Genomic DNA, 16,842 nt, shown 5'->3' with positions numbered 1-16,842 from the left:
CAACAGGAAACGTTTGTGTTTGTGCATGTAAACAAGACATGTATAGATAATGTAAAGAGAAAACAGTGGTTACTTTGTTTGTTGCAAACAGGATAGTTTGTTTTGTTCTGCATAACAAAGACAATGCACATTACAGTATTTGCGTTCTTATTTAGGGACTGTATGAAAATGATTGGGGTGGGAAGTTGGGGCTGACTCATTTGGTTCACTTTTAAAAAAAGTAAAACCCTCCATAGTATTATTAATATTTTTTTAGACCCTCTCCCTGACATTGTTCAATCAATAACAAAAGATCCACATCTGTTCTGTTTTTCAAAACTGCCATATTGATCTCATTAGCTTCTAGTTTAATCTGACGAGGAAAATAAACCCCTGATACAGAGACACTGTCCAACTGATTGTTGTCCTCATATGGCAAACACACGTTTATGACATTTATGAACGAATGTCGTTCTCGCACTAGTTATTTTAAAAATGCTTTTATGATTCTTAAATAAAAACAGCTGCCTCATATCTGAGATGAAAAGCAGATAAACAATACGAAATGCTTTCTTAACTACCTACTGCGTTGACATATGAAGAGGACAAGAAAAGCAAAAACAAGCACACAAGTTTTGGAGATTGGTCCACTGGTCCATTTACCTCCATGTGTAGGCCTACCTCAAAACTCAGAATATTGCAGCAGCTGTAAATTCAATGATGCTTTAAGAAATTTGCAGCCAGGTTTTCAATTTCATGTCAGTAAGTGTCAGTAAGTGGCAAAACTGACATGAAATATGCTGCGAAAATAAATCTCTAAATCTCTCTTTTATACAAAGGAACTGCTTTTATTTCCACAAAAAGTGAAAGTGTGCATGATTGCTCACCTGAAATAATTGAAAAAGCTACACCATCTAATAGAGATGAAGATGTTTCACCACCACTGGCCGTTACATCAAAACAAAATCCAATATTAACACTTATAACAATCAATTCCGCTAATTTTATAGGAGCTATACAGTGTTTGTATGGGGTTGAACTTGGTAACGAACTTCTACAAATACGTAATACGAGTGCTAACCACCTTGTAATAATACGTGAACATTCCCAAGTCGGAATATGGGGTCTTCCCATTCTGTCGACATTGCGTGAATGCAGCATTAGGCACAGTGGTGCTTTGAGCTAAATGCTAACATCAGCATGCCAACAATGATGCTAAGATGCTGTTTTTTTAGCAGGTATAATGTATGCTATGATCACCATGATTACTTTTTCAGGTATTTGATCATAAACCAAAGTATTGGACAAATAGACATTTTGACCTGATGATGGCAGTAAACGAAAAGGGAAGGAATCACCAATACAAGTCATCCTGAGGGAAACATGAGTGTCTGTACCAAATTTCATGGCAACCTATCTAATAGTTTCAGTCTGGAGTGGTGCACTGACTGACATCGCCATTCCAGAGCTGCTGCTAGCACGGCTAAAAATGTACCATTGGGATGTCAGTGGTATGAGAATGAGTGGTGGGATTGTTCAAAAATCTGCAATGCTTCTATTTGTTGGAATTTGCATTTTGGACTACTGATATAGCAAGAGGACACCATTAACGACACACTGTCTTCCAGGAAGGAGACGAAAGTACAGTTCCATATAAAAAACATGTTTTTCAATAGAGCCATCTTTTCAGTGTTGACTTTAAGTAGCTACCATGGTGGGAATGTGGATGATTTCGGCTTGTGAGGTTGGACTGTGAATGCATGATGCAGGGTGATGGAAAAAAGGAACGCTTTTCCCAGAGAAAGTGAGTATTATGCATATTCTGGCACAGTGAATGGCAGTATTCACATGGGTGGGTGCAAAATTATAGTGCATTACCCATCAGGCAGAACAGCAAGTAGAGAGAACAACTGAGCTGAACAAAACACACACACACACACACACACACGCTGCTTTTGACAATCTTTCATATAATTAGGGTTAGTTTTCAAGCTTTTAACAACAGAGAGATACAGCTGTAAGAGCTGGTAAACATTCAGAGAACAGAGACAGTGAGCATAAAAAATAAAAGAAAAAAATAATATTAATAATAATACATTTTATTTATATGTGCCTTTCAAGTATCCCAAGGACACTTTGCAAATCCAGATAAGACAGTCAATACATACAAAGATAACAGTGGAAAGAAAAAGATGAGAACAACAGCAAAGAAATATATATACAGATAAAAGCAAAATATAATGAAAGCAGTGAAAATGAGGATGGAAGAAAATTAACTCATTCTACCTGTTGTTGCTGTTTAACAGCGAGAGGTGAGTGAGGTGAGTAAACAAAGACAGAATGAGTAAATACTAGACATGTACAATGATATTTCACTTGATGACAACTGTGTGTGAAAACTGATTCAAGGTTTTGATCATTTAAAAAATAAAGATTGTCTATACAATACCCAGAAAAATGTTGCAGAAATGAAAAGAGAGATGTGTACTATTTGCAGAATCTGATACTAACATGCTCACAATGACCATGCTAACATGAAGATATTGAGCGTGTTAGCATACTAACATTTGCTAAGTATGAGTAAACATGAAGTACGGCTGAGGCTGATGGGAATGTCATAGTTTTGCCCTGACGATGGCACTAGATGAAAAGTTATGGAAAAGTTATACCAAAGTCAGTACAGGCTATCTGGGCACTATGCATATCTAAACAAAATTTCATGGCAATCTGTCCAATATTAGTTGAGATGTTTCAGTCTGGACCAAAGTGGTAGATTGACCGACAGACTGACATTTCCATCCCTAGAGCCACGCTGCTAGTGCGGGTAAAAACTAAGAAGCTCACACTGAATGTGATCTCATGGTACAGTTTAGTGAGAACATACCACTGAGGACTATAGATGGAGATAAAGCATAAAAACCGAAGACAGGGTGGACTAACATCACCATTTTAAAAGGTACTCTGTGGAGTTTTGTTGTAAACTAACACAGTTGTGTTCAAGGCACCAAAATTCATTGTGAGTATCCTTGAGGCCTGACAAAAATGCATTTTATTTCTCATAAAACATTTTCAAATCCAATTATTTGAATATTTTAAAACCAGCTAGGTTTACATCGGCTAGCAGTCTTCTTCCGTCCTGCCGTTCACTGGCACATTGCAATGTTTCTTGGTGCATTACTGCCAACTATCTAACAGTGGAATAGCGTGGCTTGCACGCACAACACATTTTTATTGCCGCCCTCTGCAGTCAGCAGGAATGTGCATTGCATCACCTTTGTGCTTGTGTGTGTGTACATATGCCTCCTTGTGCACATGCTTGTAGAGCTTGAGATGCAAACAAAATGGGGACTAGCTCATTAAAACATTGCTCCACTGCGCCACCAGTGATTAAAAACTCCAAAGGGTGCCTGTAAGTCCTTAGCTGAATATCTGTAACTGAACAGAAACTGAAGTGTAAACATTATGCAAATGACTATTTTGCATTTTTTAATGACACCAGCAACAGACATTAACAGTAATGAACATAAAATAAAATCAGTGAGACAGAAGAGAAACGGAAAGAGAATGGAGATAAATACTGACTTCCACCACAGATAACACACACGCACATGTTTAAAAATACAAAACTGCATTCTTGTTTGTCACAGCAAGTCATTATCACCTTTAAACAGAAACATTAAAGTGATGCCTTGAACAGCGTTTGTTAGCCCTACTTTGACAAACTCAACACTTTTGCCTTATGTGGGTGTGAAACTCGTCAGACCATGTTGTGACAGTTAAAATACTGTTCACTTACACTCAAGATACAAAACAAACCACTCTTTTAATTTACCTTATATATCAATAAATCAAGAATCACTAAAGTAGCTGCTTACATAGTACTGTACCATGATAACTGCTGCTAAATATATAAAGTAATTAGCATTTAATTTATAGACAAAATACTAGACATATAATTTGTCTGTTTTGTACAACAAAAGCATCAAAGCCAATAAAAGACCTTCGAAATGTTTGGACAAGAGATAGAGAAGATGTGATCTGTTATTCACAAGTATCATTATATAACAAGAACTTCTCTTAAAATGTATCTGTCACGTTGCCTTCGGTTTTCAGGAGTCACATTTTCTTTCAAATCCATTTTAGTATAACTTTTTCCAAAATAACAGACTTTTGTAATAACGGAACTCATTTTTGAGTCAAGTGCTGTTATAAAAATACAATAATTAAATTATTTTGTTTTGGATTTTTTGGAAAAATCCTAAACTGTTTCAGTTTCATCTAAAAACTCTGAAGAAATGCATTTGTGAGGACAAAGGGAGGGAGGAAGGTATAACTTTTACCATGTTCACCATCTTGGTTTAGCGTGTTAGCATACTAACATTTGCTAATTAGCACTAAACATAAAGTACTGCTGAGGCTGATGGGAATGCCATCTTTTTGCAGGTCATAAACCCTGATGATGGCACTTGATGAAAAGTTATGGAAAAGTCAGTACAGGCTATCTGGGCACTATGAATATCTGTACAAAATTTCATGGCAATCTGTCCAGAATTGTTGGATTGACTGACAGACAGACATGTCTATCCCTAGAGCCACGCTGTTAGTGTGGGTAAAAACTAATAAGCTCACACTGAATGTTTGACAGGTGATTTCAAAGTACAGTTTAGTGAGAACACACCACTGAGGACTATAGATGAAGACAAAGCATATAAAACCAAGACAGGGTGGACTAACATCACCATTTTAAAAGACACCCTGTGGAGTTTTCTAGTAAACTAACACAGTTGTGTTCAGGGCACCAAAATCATTTTCGCAATTCACATTTTCAAATCACATTTTCTTTCAAATCCATTTTAGTATCACTTTTTCCAAAATAACAGACTTTTGTAATAACGGAACTCATTTTTGAGTCAAGTGCTGTTATATAAATACAATAATTAAATTATTTTGTTATGGATTTTTCAGAAAAATCCCAAACTGTTAAACAGTTTCCTCTAAAATCTCTGAAGAAATGCATTTGTGAGGACAAAGAGAGGGAGGAAGGGGAAGCATCGTTAAGTTACAACATATAAATCATTCAACAAAGTAATCTCCTCCCTCCTCTCTGTCTTCTTCCAGTGTCTTGGTTCAGACCCATCCATCCATCCCTCCTTCAGTCGTTTTCTCCGTCTCTAGGTTTAAACGACGGGCATCCTGAACATCCACCGAGTCCCTTCTTCTTTGTGCTGTAGTCGAAGCGAGGCAGAACCAGAACGTTACCTTCCGGTTCGGTTTTGGTGGCGGTGGCTGTGGCGTCACTCAAGGCTCTCTCCTCCTCCACAGACATTATGTTCTTCACCAAGCATGTGATGGCAGCATCAATGTTGGTGTTATCCTGGAGAGACAGGACAGAGGAGAAGGGTTAGAGAAGGACAATGGAGGAAGACAGAGAGAAACAAGGGAGGAGAGAGCTGTAACAACAGACACAGACCATGTCCACACTAAGCTAGCTAAATTTGAAAATGCTATTTACATGGGAACCTTAGCATTGCTTCTGTTATTTGCAGATGATGTGGTTCTGTTGTCTTCATCAGACTGAGACCTCCAGCATGCACTGGGGCTGTTTTGCAGTGGAGCGTGAAGCGGTCAGATGAGCCAGCACCTCCAAGTCTGAGGCCATGGTTCTCTGCTGAAAAAACTGTGAATTATTCCCTCCAGGTTGGGAGAGACTTGCAGCCACAAGTGAAGGAGTTCAAGTATCTTGGGGTCTTGTTCATGAGTGAGGGTAAAATGGAGCGTGAGCTCGACAGGCGGATTGGTGTGGCGTCAGCAGTAATGCAGGCGTTGTACCAGGCTGTTGTGGTGAAAAAGGAGCTGAGCCAGAAGGCAAAGCTTTTGATTTACCAGTCGGTCTCTGTTCCAACCCTCACTTATGGTCATGAGCTTTGGGTAGTGACCGAAAGCATGAGATTGTGGATATAAGCGGCTGAAATGAGTTTTCTCCATATGGTGGTTGGGCTCAATCTTAGAGATAGGGTAAGGAGCCCAGACATCCGGAGGGCGGTCAGAGCAGAGCCGCTACTCCTTTTGCGTCGAAAGGAGCCAGTTGAGGTGGTTCGGGCATCTGATCAGGATGTGTCCTGGGCACCATCCTTTGGAAGTTTTCCCAGGCACGTCCAACTAGTAGGAGCCCTCGAGGTAGACCAAGAACACACTTGGGAACGCCTCGGGATCCTTTTTCCATTGTTAACATGAAAATATAAATTGGTGCAGCTTTAAATAATTCCTTAAATTCATCAGATATTCTTTTTGACGGCAACCACAACAACAAAGTCAAATGCATTACCCGTTACAAATTCAAATCTGTTCAGTTCAGTTAAATTAAAGGAGCAGTTTAAGGGGCTCTGTATGCAGAATATGATGATAATATTCATAAGTATGTTTTCATAGTGTATAATCACCTGAAAATAAGAATTGTTGTGTTTTAATTACCTTATAATAAGCCCTTTATATCTACAGAGGGAGCGGGTTCTCTTCCACAGAAGCGTTGAACCGCTATGTTTCTACAGTAGCCCAGAACAGATAAACCAAACACTGGCTCTAGCTAGGGTCTTTCGTGTTTTTCTGCGCGTTTCGTGGCCACAGTAGTTTCTCCTACATGCTTGGAAGGGGAGGGTGAGGCGAGTGGTGTTTAAATGGTTGCAATTTCACTGCTAGATGCCACTAAATCCTACACACTGGTCCTTTAAACATTATTTCCTTTATCACAGATTGAAACTATTATCTCCACCCAGTTACTGTACATATTCCACAAGTACGAAGATTGACGAGCGGGGTCAGGTGACATGGATCATTACTTCAAGATGTGTTCAGGTTAATCTCTTTCATGTCTTCACTGTGAAGGAAGTTCTTTCTGTGAAGAAAGGTTAAAAAAAGGGACATGAAGGCAGAGACAAGAGATTAAGGCTATAAAGGTTCTTCATTGAGTGCTATAAAAAGCTGTGCTTCTAACTTGCACCTTCAAATAGAGATCAATTGAATAAGTAGATACATGAAATCTAATCAACAAAATAGAACAGATGTATCACAATAAGTTCCTTGTCCACAAATCAAATTTATCTTCTCTTCTCTGCAGTTTATTGTTTCTAATTTTAGCTGCAGCAGATAAACGTGTTACTGCATGTTGGCAGCTTATCTGAAGTTTAGGGGAAATTTTGGCTTTAATTTAATTGGCTTTAAAGTGTGAATGAGCTACTTCCTGTGTGTAGAAAAGACTTGCTGCTAGTGACCTTACCAGACAAATTTCATGACGTTGGCAGGTGAGAAGTGTTTTTTTTTTTTTACATGAAAGTATTGACTAGTGCAGCTTTAAAAGCAGATAAACAGACACTGACAGAGGCAGACATGAAAATAAGAGAGAAAGAGAGAACGAGAGAGATATTAGGGTAAACGTAGACAGAAAAGAGGACCTAATTGAAGTGGAGGTGTGTGTGAGACAGAAGAATAAGCGAAACATTGACAAAATATGCAGTGACATTTGTTTACAGAGACAGGGTTCCCACTGGTCCTTAAAAACCTTGAAATTTTGTGGGGGGAAAATCAAGGCCTTGAAAGTTTGTGAAAATAGACATAAATAGATATGGGTCACTGAAAGTGCTTGAATTTATGTATGACTGTAACACAGCACAATTGAGAAGTGTTCCCATATTCAAGCCTCTCTCTTTTTAATTGTCTGTGAGCTTCTGTAAAGCCTGCTAGTTCTCATTATAAAAATTCTCAGTGTTGTAACAGTAATTAACCTTGATTAGTGTCTCAAACTATTTGAATTGAATTTGAGGGAATTGGGCCTGGAAAGTCCTTGAATTTTATGTTTAAGGTGTGGGAAACATGCAGAGTAAAGACAAAGACCGGAGCGAGAGTTCCAGCGAGAGAGACAGAAACAGATCAGTTTAAAACCATATTTGCCTCCCATGAGGAGAGTGATTTGAAGACACACACACAAACAAAGACAAAGACAGTCACGTCTTACCTTGGCAGAGGTTTCATACCAGCCAACGAATCCGTACTCTCTGGTGAAGTTCTCCAGTTTTGGCAGCTTGGGGCACAAACCCTGACGCCGTTGGTCACACTTGTTGGCCAACAAAACGGCTGGAACTGTCCTCCCGTTGCTAAGGGCGACCTAATAGAACCAGGAAGTAGGCAAGACTTCAAATCAGTCACTCACTTACTCTGCCAGTGTGTTTTGTGCTGTGCTCTGAAATGTGATGGCTACCCTCCTTGTCCAAATATGATGTGGCTCTGGATTGGTTTATCTTCTATCTGTCGAACAGGTCCCTCTCTGTAGTGCTTAGAGATGCCTCCTCCTCTCGTGTTCCTCTATTTTGTGGGGTCCCCCAAGGATCTATTTTGGGTCCCCTCCCGTTTACCATATACATGCTACCGCTGGGTCAAATCATGCGTAGTCACAACATTGACTTCCATTGCTACGCAGATGACACCCAAATCTATCAGAATCAGAAATACTTTATTGATCCCCGAGGGGAAACTCTTTTGTTACAGCAGCTCGCCTTTACGTCAGTGCACACAGGAATAGAAGTACTAGCAAAAAATATAATACAGGTCAGAAAATAAATTAACTACCAAGTGGGTATAAGTATAAAATAAAATAAGTGTGAAGTACCAAGTGGGTTTACCGGTTGATGATAATAATACGGTATAAGGTAATAGTGCATGAACTGTCAAGTTAAGTGTCCTGATATGTCCTGATAAAGCCTGGTACCACGGATGCATCCTGTATTATGTCCTGCCTCATTGAGATTAAAAATTGGATGTCCAAACATTTTCTGAAATTGAATGACAACAAATCAGAGGTAATTATAACTACCCCATGAGGCCAGTACTAGCAGCATTAATAATCTCTCCTCTAGTCTGGGTGCCTTATCTAATAATGTTCGAAAAGAGGCCCGCAACCTAGGTGTTGTTTTTGATTCAGAATTGTCCTTTGATGCTCAGGTGACTAAAGTGGTGCAGTCCTGCTTTGCAAAACTGAGACAGCAAATCAGTATCAGGTCATTCCTTTCCTCTACAGACTTAGAAAAGGTCATCCATGCTTTTATCTCTTCCAGAGTTGACTATTACAATGTACTTTATTCTGGTATCAGCAGGTGAAACATCCAAAGATTGCAGCTGATACTGTTGCTGATGCTGTCAGGCTTTTAACACGTACTAAGAAAAGCGACCACTTCGATCACATCGATCCTTGCTGCCCTTCACTGGTTACCTGGTTTGCTGGTTAGTTTTAGAATTGATTTTATGATTTTACTGCTTGTTTTTAAAAGCCTTGAATGGTCAGGCCCCTGCCTATATCTGTGATCTGCTAACTACTATGAGCCTATTCACTGCTTGAGATCCTCTGGCAGGGCCCTTCTTATGGTTCCAAAATCTCGACTTGTCACTAAAGGTGACCGGACTTTTGTGGTCTGGGCCCCTCAGCTGTGGAACTCCCTGCCAGAGGATCTCAGGAAGGCAAACATGGTATCCTCCTTTAAATCTCTTCTTAAGACTCACTTTTATCATATGGCTTTTTCTTAATCTGGTGATGGTATTTGTTGTAATTATTTAAATTATTTTATCGTGTTTATATCTTAAGTTCTGGATCTTATTTGCTTTTATTATATGTTTTTATTGTAAAGCACTTTGTAACTTTGTTTTCAAAGGTGCTATATATATAAATAAAGTTATTATTATTATTATTAAATATACAGTTTTCAGTATTCCGTAATCCACTGTGCACTGGTCAATTGTTCAAAGGAATATCTGGATGATCCTCATCAAAAAGTTGGGAAATATCCCATAACCATGTTGTATTTACCAGGTACCTGTGTTTGATTCAGGTAGTCATCAGTCGAGGGGAAATACAGTATTTCACATGTTGTGTAATGAAAAAGCCACCACAATAAACTTCTTGATAGGAACCCGTACAAGTTGTTAATCACAGGGTGTTACAGAAAAAAAGAGGTCATGCAGATATATTAACCACCAACTTGCACACTGTTTGCTAGTTGTTTATGAAACTTGTCCCATTATGAAACTTGTCCTAGCTTATCGCTGCTATTTACACTTTGAGGGCAATTTCCTGGTAACAAACCTGGAAATATTTGACTTTATGAGTTGATGTGGAGCATGTGAATGCACCATTAGTTTTGGAGTCTGTGAGGCTGGACTGTTTTATCTGAGAAGGTGGAGCAGGTTCCATCCTGCGTCCTTCCAGCACCTAACCATTTGAAATAGCGGTTGTATAAGAAAAACTGCAGAAAACACTGTAAGTGTAAAAATATCCAAACAATGCAAGCAGAGTGAAACAAGTTCATGCTCGATCTGTCAAGGCTATTTCTTGGTAATGTGGCTAGTCATGACTGAAGCAGAAGTAGACATAACAAGTGGAAGGAAATGTTGATACAAAATAACAAATGAACACAGCATTAGAACAAAGGAATATTTCACACAAAAACTTTTGTGAATCAAACACTCACCTCCATCGGGGGGTGAATATTTTCTTTAAACTCCTCACTGTTGTCCCTATAGGTTTTAAACTAAAACAATTATAGAAACAAAGTGAGGATTGCTCTTTAACTTTATTTCATTCCTTCTCAAAGCCTCTTTCTACCTCATTCCTTCCCTCACTCCTTCCCTTGCTTCTCACGTCCTCCTACCTTCCTTCATCATATTTACCTTTGAATCCAGGTCTCCTTTCCACTTGAGGACGGCCTGAAATGTGGACAGTCTAGTCATGTCGAAAACGACGAGGGCCCCTACTGCCTCTCTGTAGTACACACGGGTCATGTTGCCATAGCGTTCCTGCCCTTTTAAAGAAAACAGAAATGGCAGAATACATACTGTTTCCAATATCTAGGCTATTTTTTATTTGAGACTTCATTAAACTTGATTAGATACCTGAAAATATTCTTATCTCTAAACTAAACTTGATTACAGACCAACAGAATAGAGAAAAAGGAGACTTCTAACTTGTAGCAAGCCTTTAAAGCGAGTTAAGAGTTTTATATCAAAATGAAATAAACATCATTATAATTATTAAAGACACAACTCTTTACTTGGTATTTAAAGACCTTTGCAGCATTGTTTGCCTTTCAATCATTATTGATTAATCTTCTGTCTCATTTTCTCAATTAAATAAATAATAATTTTATCTATAAAATGACAGAATAGTGACAAATGCACGATCATAATTCCTGTAATCCAATGTGAAGCATTCAAATTGCTTGTTTTATTTGACCCACAATCCAAAACCCAAACATATTCACATATGACCCCCACCCCCCAAAAAAGCAGAAAATCTTGACATTTGAGAAGCTGTATTGTTTGGCATTTTTGCTTGAAAAATCACATAAACAATCATCCAATTATGAAAATAGTTACCCATTACATTTCTGTCAATCAACTAATCAATTAAATTATTAATCGTTAAAGCTCAAATATCAGTGTCATGCTCAAGGAGGGCAGAATCAGATTAAAATACAATTTTGTTAAAACGTGTGTGCATGCAGAAAAATGTTGTTGCATGCAAGTATGTGTGTGACCACGTGTGTGTGTAACTGAATATATGAATAAGTCTCTATCCTCGACGCTAACTTCCTTCACATGATCCTAAAATGGTTGTGAATCAAGAAGTGAGCATCTGATACACACACGCGCGCACACACACACACACACCACACATGACCTACGCAGCAAAACAGCTGATACAAAAACTGAACACATACAAGCAGTCTGACAGTTGTTTCCCTAACAGCTATCTTTGTCTCTAACTCACCAAGAGAGAGCGTGAGACTCTAAACTCTTTCTTAACACTATCTGATCAGCGCTAACAGTCAAAGCTGAAGACCAATAGTGACAAAGTTGTTGCTGTTGTAGCTCCATAACCCTCCTATTGACATTAGGTCAGTCCTGGAATCTGGAAACATTTAAGTTTCTGAAGCTTTTCCCCACATTATTTTCAGTTTCTGCAGAACCTAAAATTAGCTGACAGTTCATACAAGGTAAATCAAAATATAAAACTTTTTGTATCATAACCTTTGCTATATTTTATTAGCTACAAATGTTAGTATACAACATGTAAAGTCAATTTGCAAACCATTTTTCTCGAGCATCACAAAGTGCTTCATAAGTAACTAAACAAACGACAGAAAGTCGTACACTAAAACAACACACACAATGTCTGAACAATCCGTTTTTAAAATGCGGTTTTGCTCAGGGCTCAATTGGCTGTATTTCAATGGGAGTTTTGCATAAATTTGCATTTTTCATATATATAAAAATCAGCTTGTAGTGAGTAAATATATACAATATGACAATTTAGCTCCATAAAAGAATCTCCAACAATCACATCAAAAACAGACCTGACCAATACACTCAACTACTGTACAGTGACACAAATAGACAGATTACAATGTAGGCTACAGCATGGAGACTCAGAGTGGATATATTAAAGGACTAGTTCAACATTTTGGGGAATACGCTTATTTGCTTTCTTGCCAAGAGTTAGATGAGTAGATTGATACTACTCTCACAACTAAATGGTAAATATGAAGCTATCACCAGGATATGGTTAGCTTAGCATAAGCTAGCCAGCTAGCACAGACTGGAAACAAGGGAAAACAGCTATCCTGGCTCTGCCCAAAAGTAACAACTGAAGTGTAAAAACAATAAGTTGTGATTTTAGGGGGGTGTTATGTGTGTTTGCCCCTGCTTCCACTCTTTATGCTAAGCTAAGCTAACTGTTACCTTGCTGTAGCTTAATATTTACTGTACAGATGTGAGTGGTATCGATCTTCTCATCTAACTATCGGCAGTAAAACAAATAAGCACATTTCCCAAAATGTCAAACTGTTCTTTTAAATATCTCCACTGTGAATTTCCAAGCAGCACAATATTATCTAGGCTATTTGTTTTACAATAATTGAGTGGTTCAAATATAGTTAAAAGTGTGTAGATTTTTGGAGATTGTCTTCGAACAGAATGTGAATATCAATCTGTAAGTCTTTACTGACTACAAGCAAATTGTCTTCCAGTGAAAAACTTCCATTGGAAATCTGCTGATTTAGCCCTGAGTGAAGCTAACTTCCGGGTTGGTCTACAAAAAAATGTCATAACTTGACTAGTGTTTTAAATAGCATCTAAAAAAACTGATTATACAGACCTTTCATTGACATTTTTGTGTTGATGGTATAAAAACTGACTTTACATAGCCTACTAATTTTATCTTGACACGTGTAGCTAATAAAATAGGCTATTGAAAATGTTATAATGCAAAAAGTTCGACATTTTGACATGAAAACACTCCTGTGACCGCTCCAGCTGTGACTGGACAGCTTTGGAAAATAGATATTGATGACCTGTTAAAGCTGTACGTTGTGCAGAGAAACAAAAAAAACCCCAGAAGGATATGGGTTCATGAAATGAGAGGAGTTAGGAGAATCCAACACTCAACAAAGTTGTTGTCTTTTGAAAACAAATTTTATGTAAATGTTGTATGAGTCAACATCTATTTGATGGTATCCTGGCAATCGTCAAAGAGGACATCAGTAAGGACCAAACGAACTTCAGAGACCCCATCAGCACCAAAGACCGTTTGGCAGTATGTCTCAGGTAAAAGGCCGTTTTTTTTATGTGTAATTTGCAGCCTAATATCTGGATGGATTTTGATTGGCTGCCAGTGTTTCTATCGACTCTGAAAGTTATACCAACAATGTCGTTCGCCACTGTCGTTGTCTTATAGTTGTGGTGTGGACTCTGCCATCCACTTTAGTTAGAAACTTTAAAGTTTAAAACGATATATTTATAGTTATTGTTATAGTTATCGCTCTTGGTGTGGACGGCCCTTAAGAAGAGTCAGCTAAAAGACAAATGAGTGTGCTTGACTTCATCCAGAAAAACCCTCACTCACACAAAACAGTAATGCAATTATCACTTTGACGCACTGATGAGGATAATCTGCCAACTCTGTGTGTGTGAGAAAGACCCACTGACCCAATTTAAAAGCCTCCATGCAGTGACTCCAGTGTGAAGTCATCACTGGTTACTGGTCTAAAGTCTGTCGGGCTAACAGCCTCAGCCGGACATCTTCATGTAAATGACGGCTCTTATCAGCTATCATGTCGTTCAACAGCCATTCACTCAGCAAGAGGAAGATAAATTACAGTGTGTGTCAAAGCGTGTGAGGCAGCTGAGAGACGAGGAGGAAAAGTGTTTCCAAAAGAACATCAAATTACATGAAATTAGGGAGACATGGTGGGTTTTATAAGCAGAATACAACAAGCTTTTCTTTTTAAAATACCTAATCTGTTAGGTAATGTGATGTACTGGAGGGTACACTCAACATTTCATCTGCAGGAACAGAGGCTAACCACATTTTCTAGGCGGTCACTACTCGTGTCATGCATTATCATCACTGGATGCGTCAGCAAGATGCAGCCAACGAGTGAAAAAAAGCAGATTACTGTATGTATATTTGCTTCTTGGCTGCATTGTACTTGGAAAGTCCAATGTTGATGCTCAAGTAAGTACCAGGTGACAAAAAGTAGATGTTCAACCAAGTGCCACTTTGCCACTTTACTATGGCAAGGAGATCTGACATTTTATAGATCAGGATAAAAATATCCGCAATGCATTTATGCCTTGATATCTAATTACATTTTGATTAATCAAAATTCAAATTTAAGATATCTCTAATTATATTCTGACTAGAAAGAATCATTATTAGACGTTAAACGTGCCTGTGTGCCATGTATTTGCTGTGTCTAAGCCCAAATAGAAAACACAATATGTCTCTAACCACTTACATACAGATTTCACTCATGCTTTGTATGCTGAGTGCTAAATATGTGTTTTGACATGCGTGTCATATGCAAAACAGAATATGAATGAGTCTGCCAGGAGTCATGAACATTTAGGACAAAATCCACAGTCTGTGCATTTTTATTAACACGCTTTATAAATAGTAAATTCTAGGCTGTTTACCCCCCTAAACACACACACACACACACTCCTTCATACAGACACACTTTTGACGCACCGGCGATGTCCCACAGCTGCAGCCGCACCACCGTCTTATGATCCCAGTTGAGCACTTTGAGGGCGAAGTCCACTCCGATGGTGGCGCGGTAATGCTGGGAGAAGACCTGGTGCACGTAGCGCTTTATGATGGACGTTTTACCGACTCCAAGGTCGCCGATGACCAGAACTTTGAGCAGGCGCTCGTGCTGCTGCATCATTTCTGCTCCGGTGGAGAGCGCGCGTTAAATGGACGGCAGAGTGAGGTCTCCAATTATGGGTTCCGCATGAAGAAGGGTTGCAAAATGCGGAGGGTTTGGCCAGAGACAGTCGGTCTGAAGTCATGCATGGAGGCAGACAGCTGAAACACCGAGTACTACTTGTAATATCTGACACTTAAATAGGCACTATGAACCCCATTAGTAATATTATAAGAGCTAGGCTATATAAATGTTATTTAAATGTTTGACTCTCAGTATTAAAAAACAGTAAAAGTCGCTATAAACTCACTATTGAGTCCTGCAGATACAAAGCGAGCCCGCACAGGAACCGCCGGCCATGTCGCCTAATACTGTAGTTCAGGTTTCCTTATCATCGTTAACGCAGCATGTGCTCCGCGCAAAACTTTAAAGTTTACAGCAGTAAGAAGAAGAACTTGCTGCATGTAAAACGCTGTCGTGGCCAAGTCAAAGAAGGGAAAGAAAACAACTTTAGTGCTGTTATCTGTTTAGCCTGCGGTTTGTGTGCACATCTCCTTCTGCTGTCTGGTCCGCTGCCAGGTCCCCAGATCAGAAACTGCGGTGAGAGGCCTGTCAGCGGTTTGTGCAGGAGCTGCCTGGACGACCACGCCCCCCATACTGTGTGTGTGTGTGTGTGTGTGTGTGTGTGTGTGTGAGTGAGTCTAGTGGCCGCTAGGTGCACCTGCATTTTAATGAAAGCATTAGTGAATCATGTGGCTGCAACTCAAAATAGCACACTGTGGAAAAAAGTTATATAAACCTTTAGTGTTTTTATCCTTCAATGTAATGCACCTTGTCTGTGTTTCTTCTTTCTTCATTGTTTTGTGAGGGCAAGTGAGGACACCCTACAATATGAGCATATTAGTACCTTACAATATAATGTGAATTTCATTAAGTTTGTGCTTGTTGAAATGGTCAGGTTTTTCTTTCCCTGTGTAGTTTTCTTCCTTGTGATTTAGGAGAATTTAGTTTTTGCCACATGATTTATTTTATTTTTTTTGGTGTTTGCAACTGATGCAAACTACAGGAAGATGTTATTTACAGAAATGATGACGCAGAGGGCAAACAGGACATATGTGACTCAACAAACCAGGTACATTTCTCAGTAGCAGAGTATAGAGAGCGTCTCCAACCATGGTAATATGTGTTCCACCAAACTGCACCATACAGGTAGATATAATAAAGATATTTTAATTCAAATAAAATGACTGATTTCAGCTTAAATACCAAGTGAACAACATAACTTCTAAAGTGTAGCTATAAGCGTTGTTGCTGATCAGGTGTATCCCTTGACTGAGTGTCTGCACTTTAATAAAATGACATTTCCAGTGTTCATAGAGCCCAAGATTGACTTTTAGTTTCCTGCAGTGACTCGCAGTCTCCCAATCTTGACCCAAAACAGAAAGATTAAAAAAAATGATTCTTAAAGAATGAAAGACAACAAAGATGGTTACAAGAACTGATTTCTGTTATACCTTTGGAAAAACGTTGTTTTAATAACTCGAAATGTGTCCACATGGGAAAAAAGGGGGCACTTCTTCTACAATATCTTGAGACAGGATAAATGAGGGTTGAC

At 38.8% G+C, this 16,842-nt stretch overlaps 1 protein-coding gene across 4 annotated transcripts; it reads right to left on the bottom strand.

Annotated features, from left to right (window-relative positions):
* Positions 1-2,057: 2,057 nt before the first annotated feature.
* zgc:162171 (uncharacterized protein LOC565931 homolog) lies at positions 2,058-15,833 on the bottom strand. Of its 4 annotated transcripts, XM_044184530.1 has the most exons (5): positions 15,538-15,832; positions 15,050-15,388; positions 10,690-10,820; positions 7,988-8,137; positions 2,058-5,353 (listed from the first exon to the last, which is right to left on the bottom strand). In XM_044184530.1, the coding sequence occupies exons 2-5, from the start codon at positions 15,246-15,248 to the stop codon at positions 5,132-5,134; spliced, it is 702 nt and encodes a 233-aa protein (XP_044040465.1). In that variant the 5' UTR covers positions 15,249-15,388; positions 15,538-15,832; the 3' UTR covers positions 2,058-5,131. The 4 variants fall into 4 exon arrangements, with proteins under 4 accessions (XP_044040465.1, XP_044040463.1, XP_044040464.1 ...); XM_044184528.1 differs by having other exon boundaries at positions 2,058-8,137; positions 15,538-15,833; XM_044184529.1 differs by having other exon boundaries at positions 15,050-15,832.
* Positions 15,834-16,842: the final 1,009 nt, after the last annotated feature.

This window comes from Siniperca chuatsi, linkage group LG22, assembly GCF_020085105.1.
Source record: "Siniperca chuatsi isolate FFG_IHB_CAS linkage group LG22, ASM2008510v1, whole genome shotgun sequence".
Classification (NCBI taxonomy): Eukaryota; Metazoa; Chordata; class Actinopteri; order Centrarchiformes; family Sinipercidae; genus Siniperca; species Siniperca chuatsi.
The sequence above is the reverse complement of the archived record's forward strand: the minus strand, read 5'-3'. Positions and strand labels throughout refer to the sequence as shown.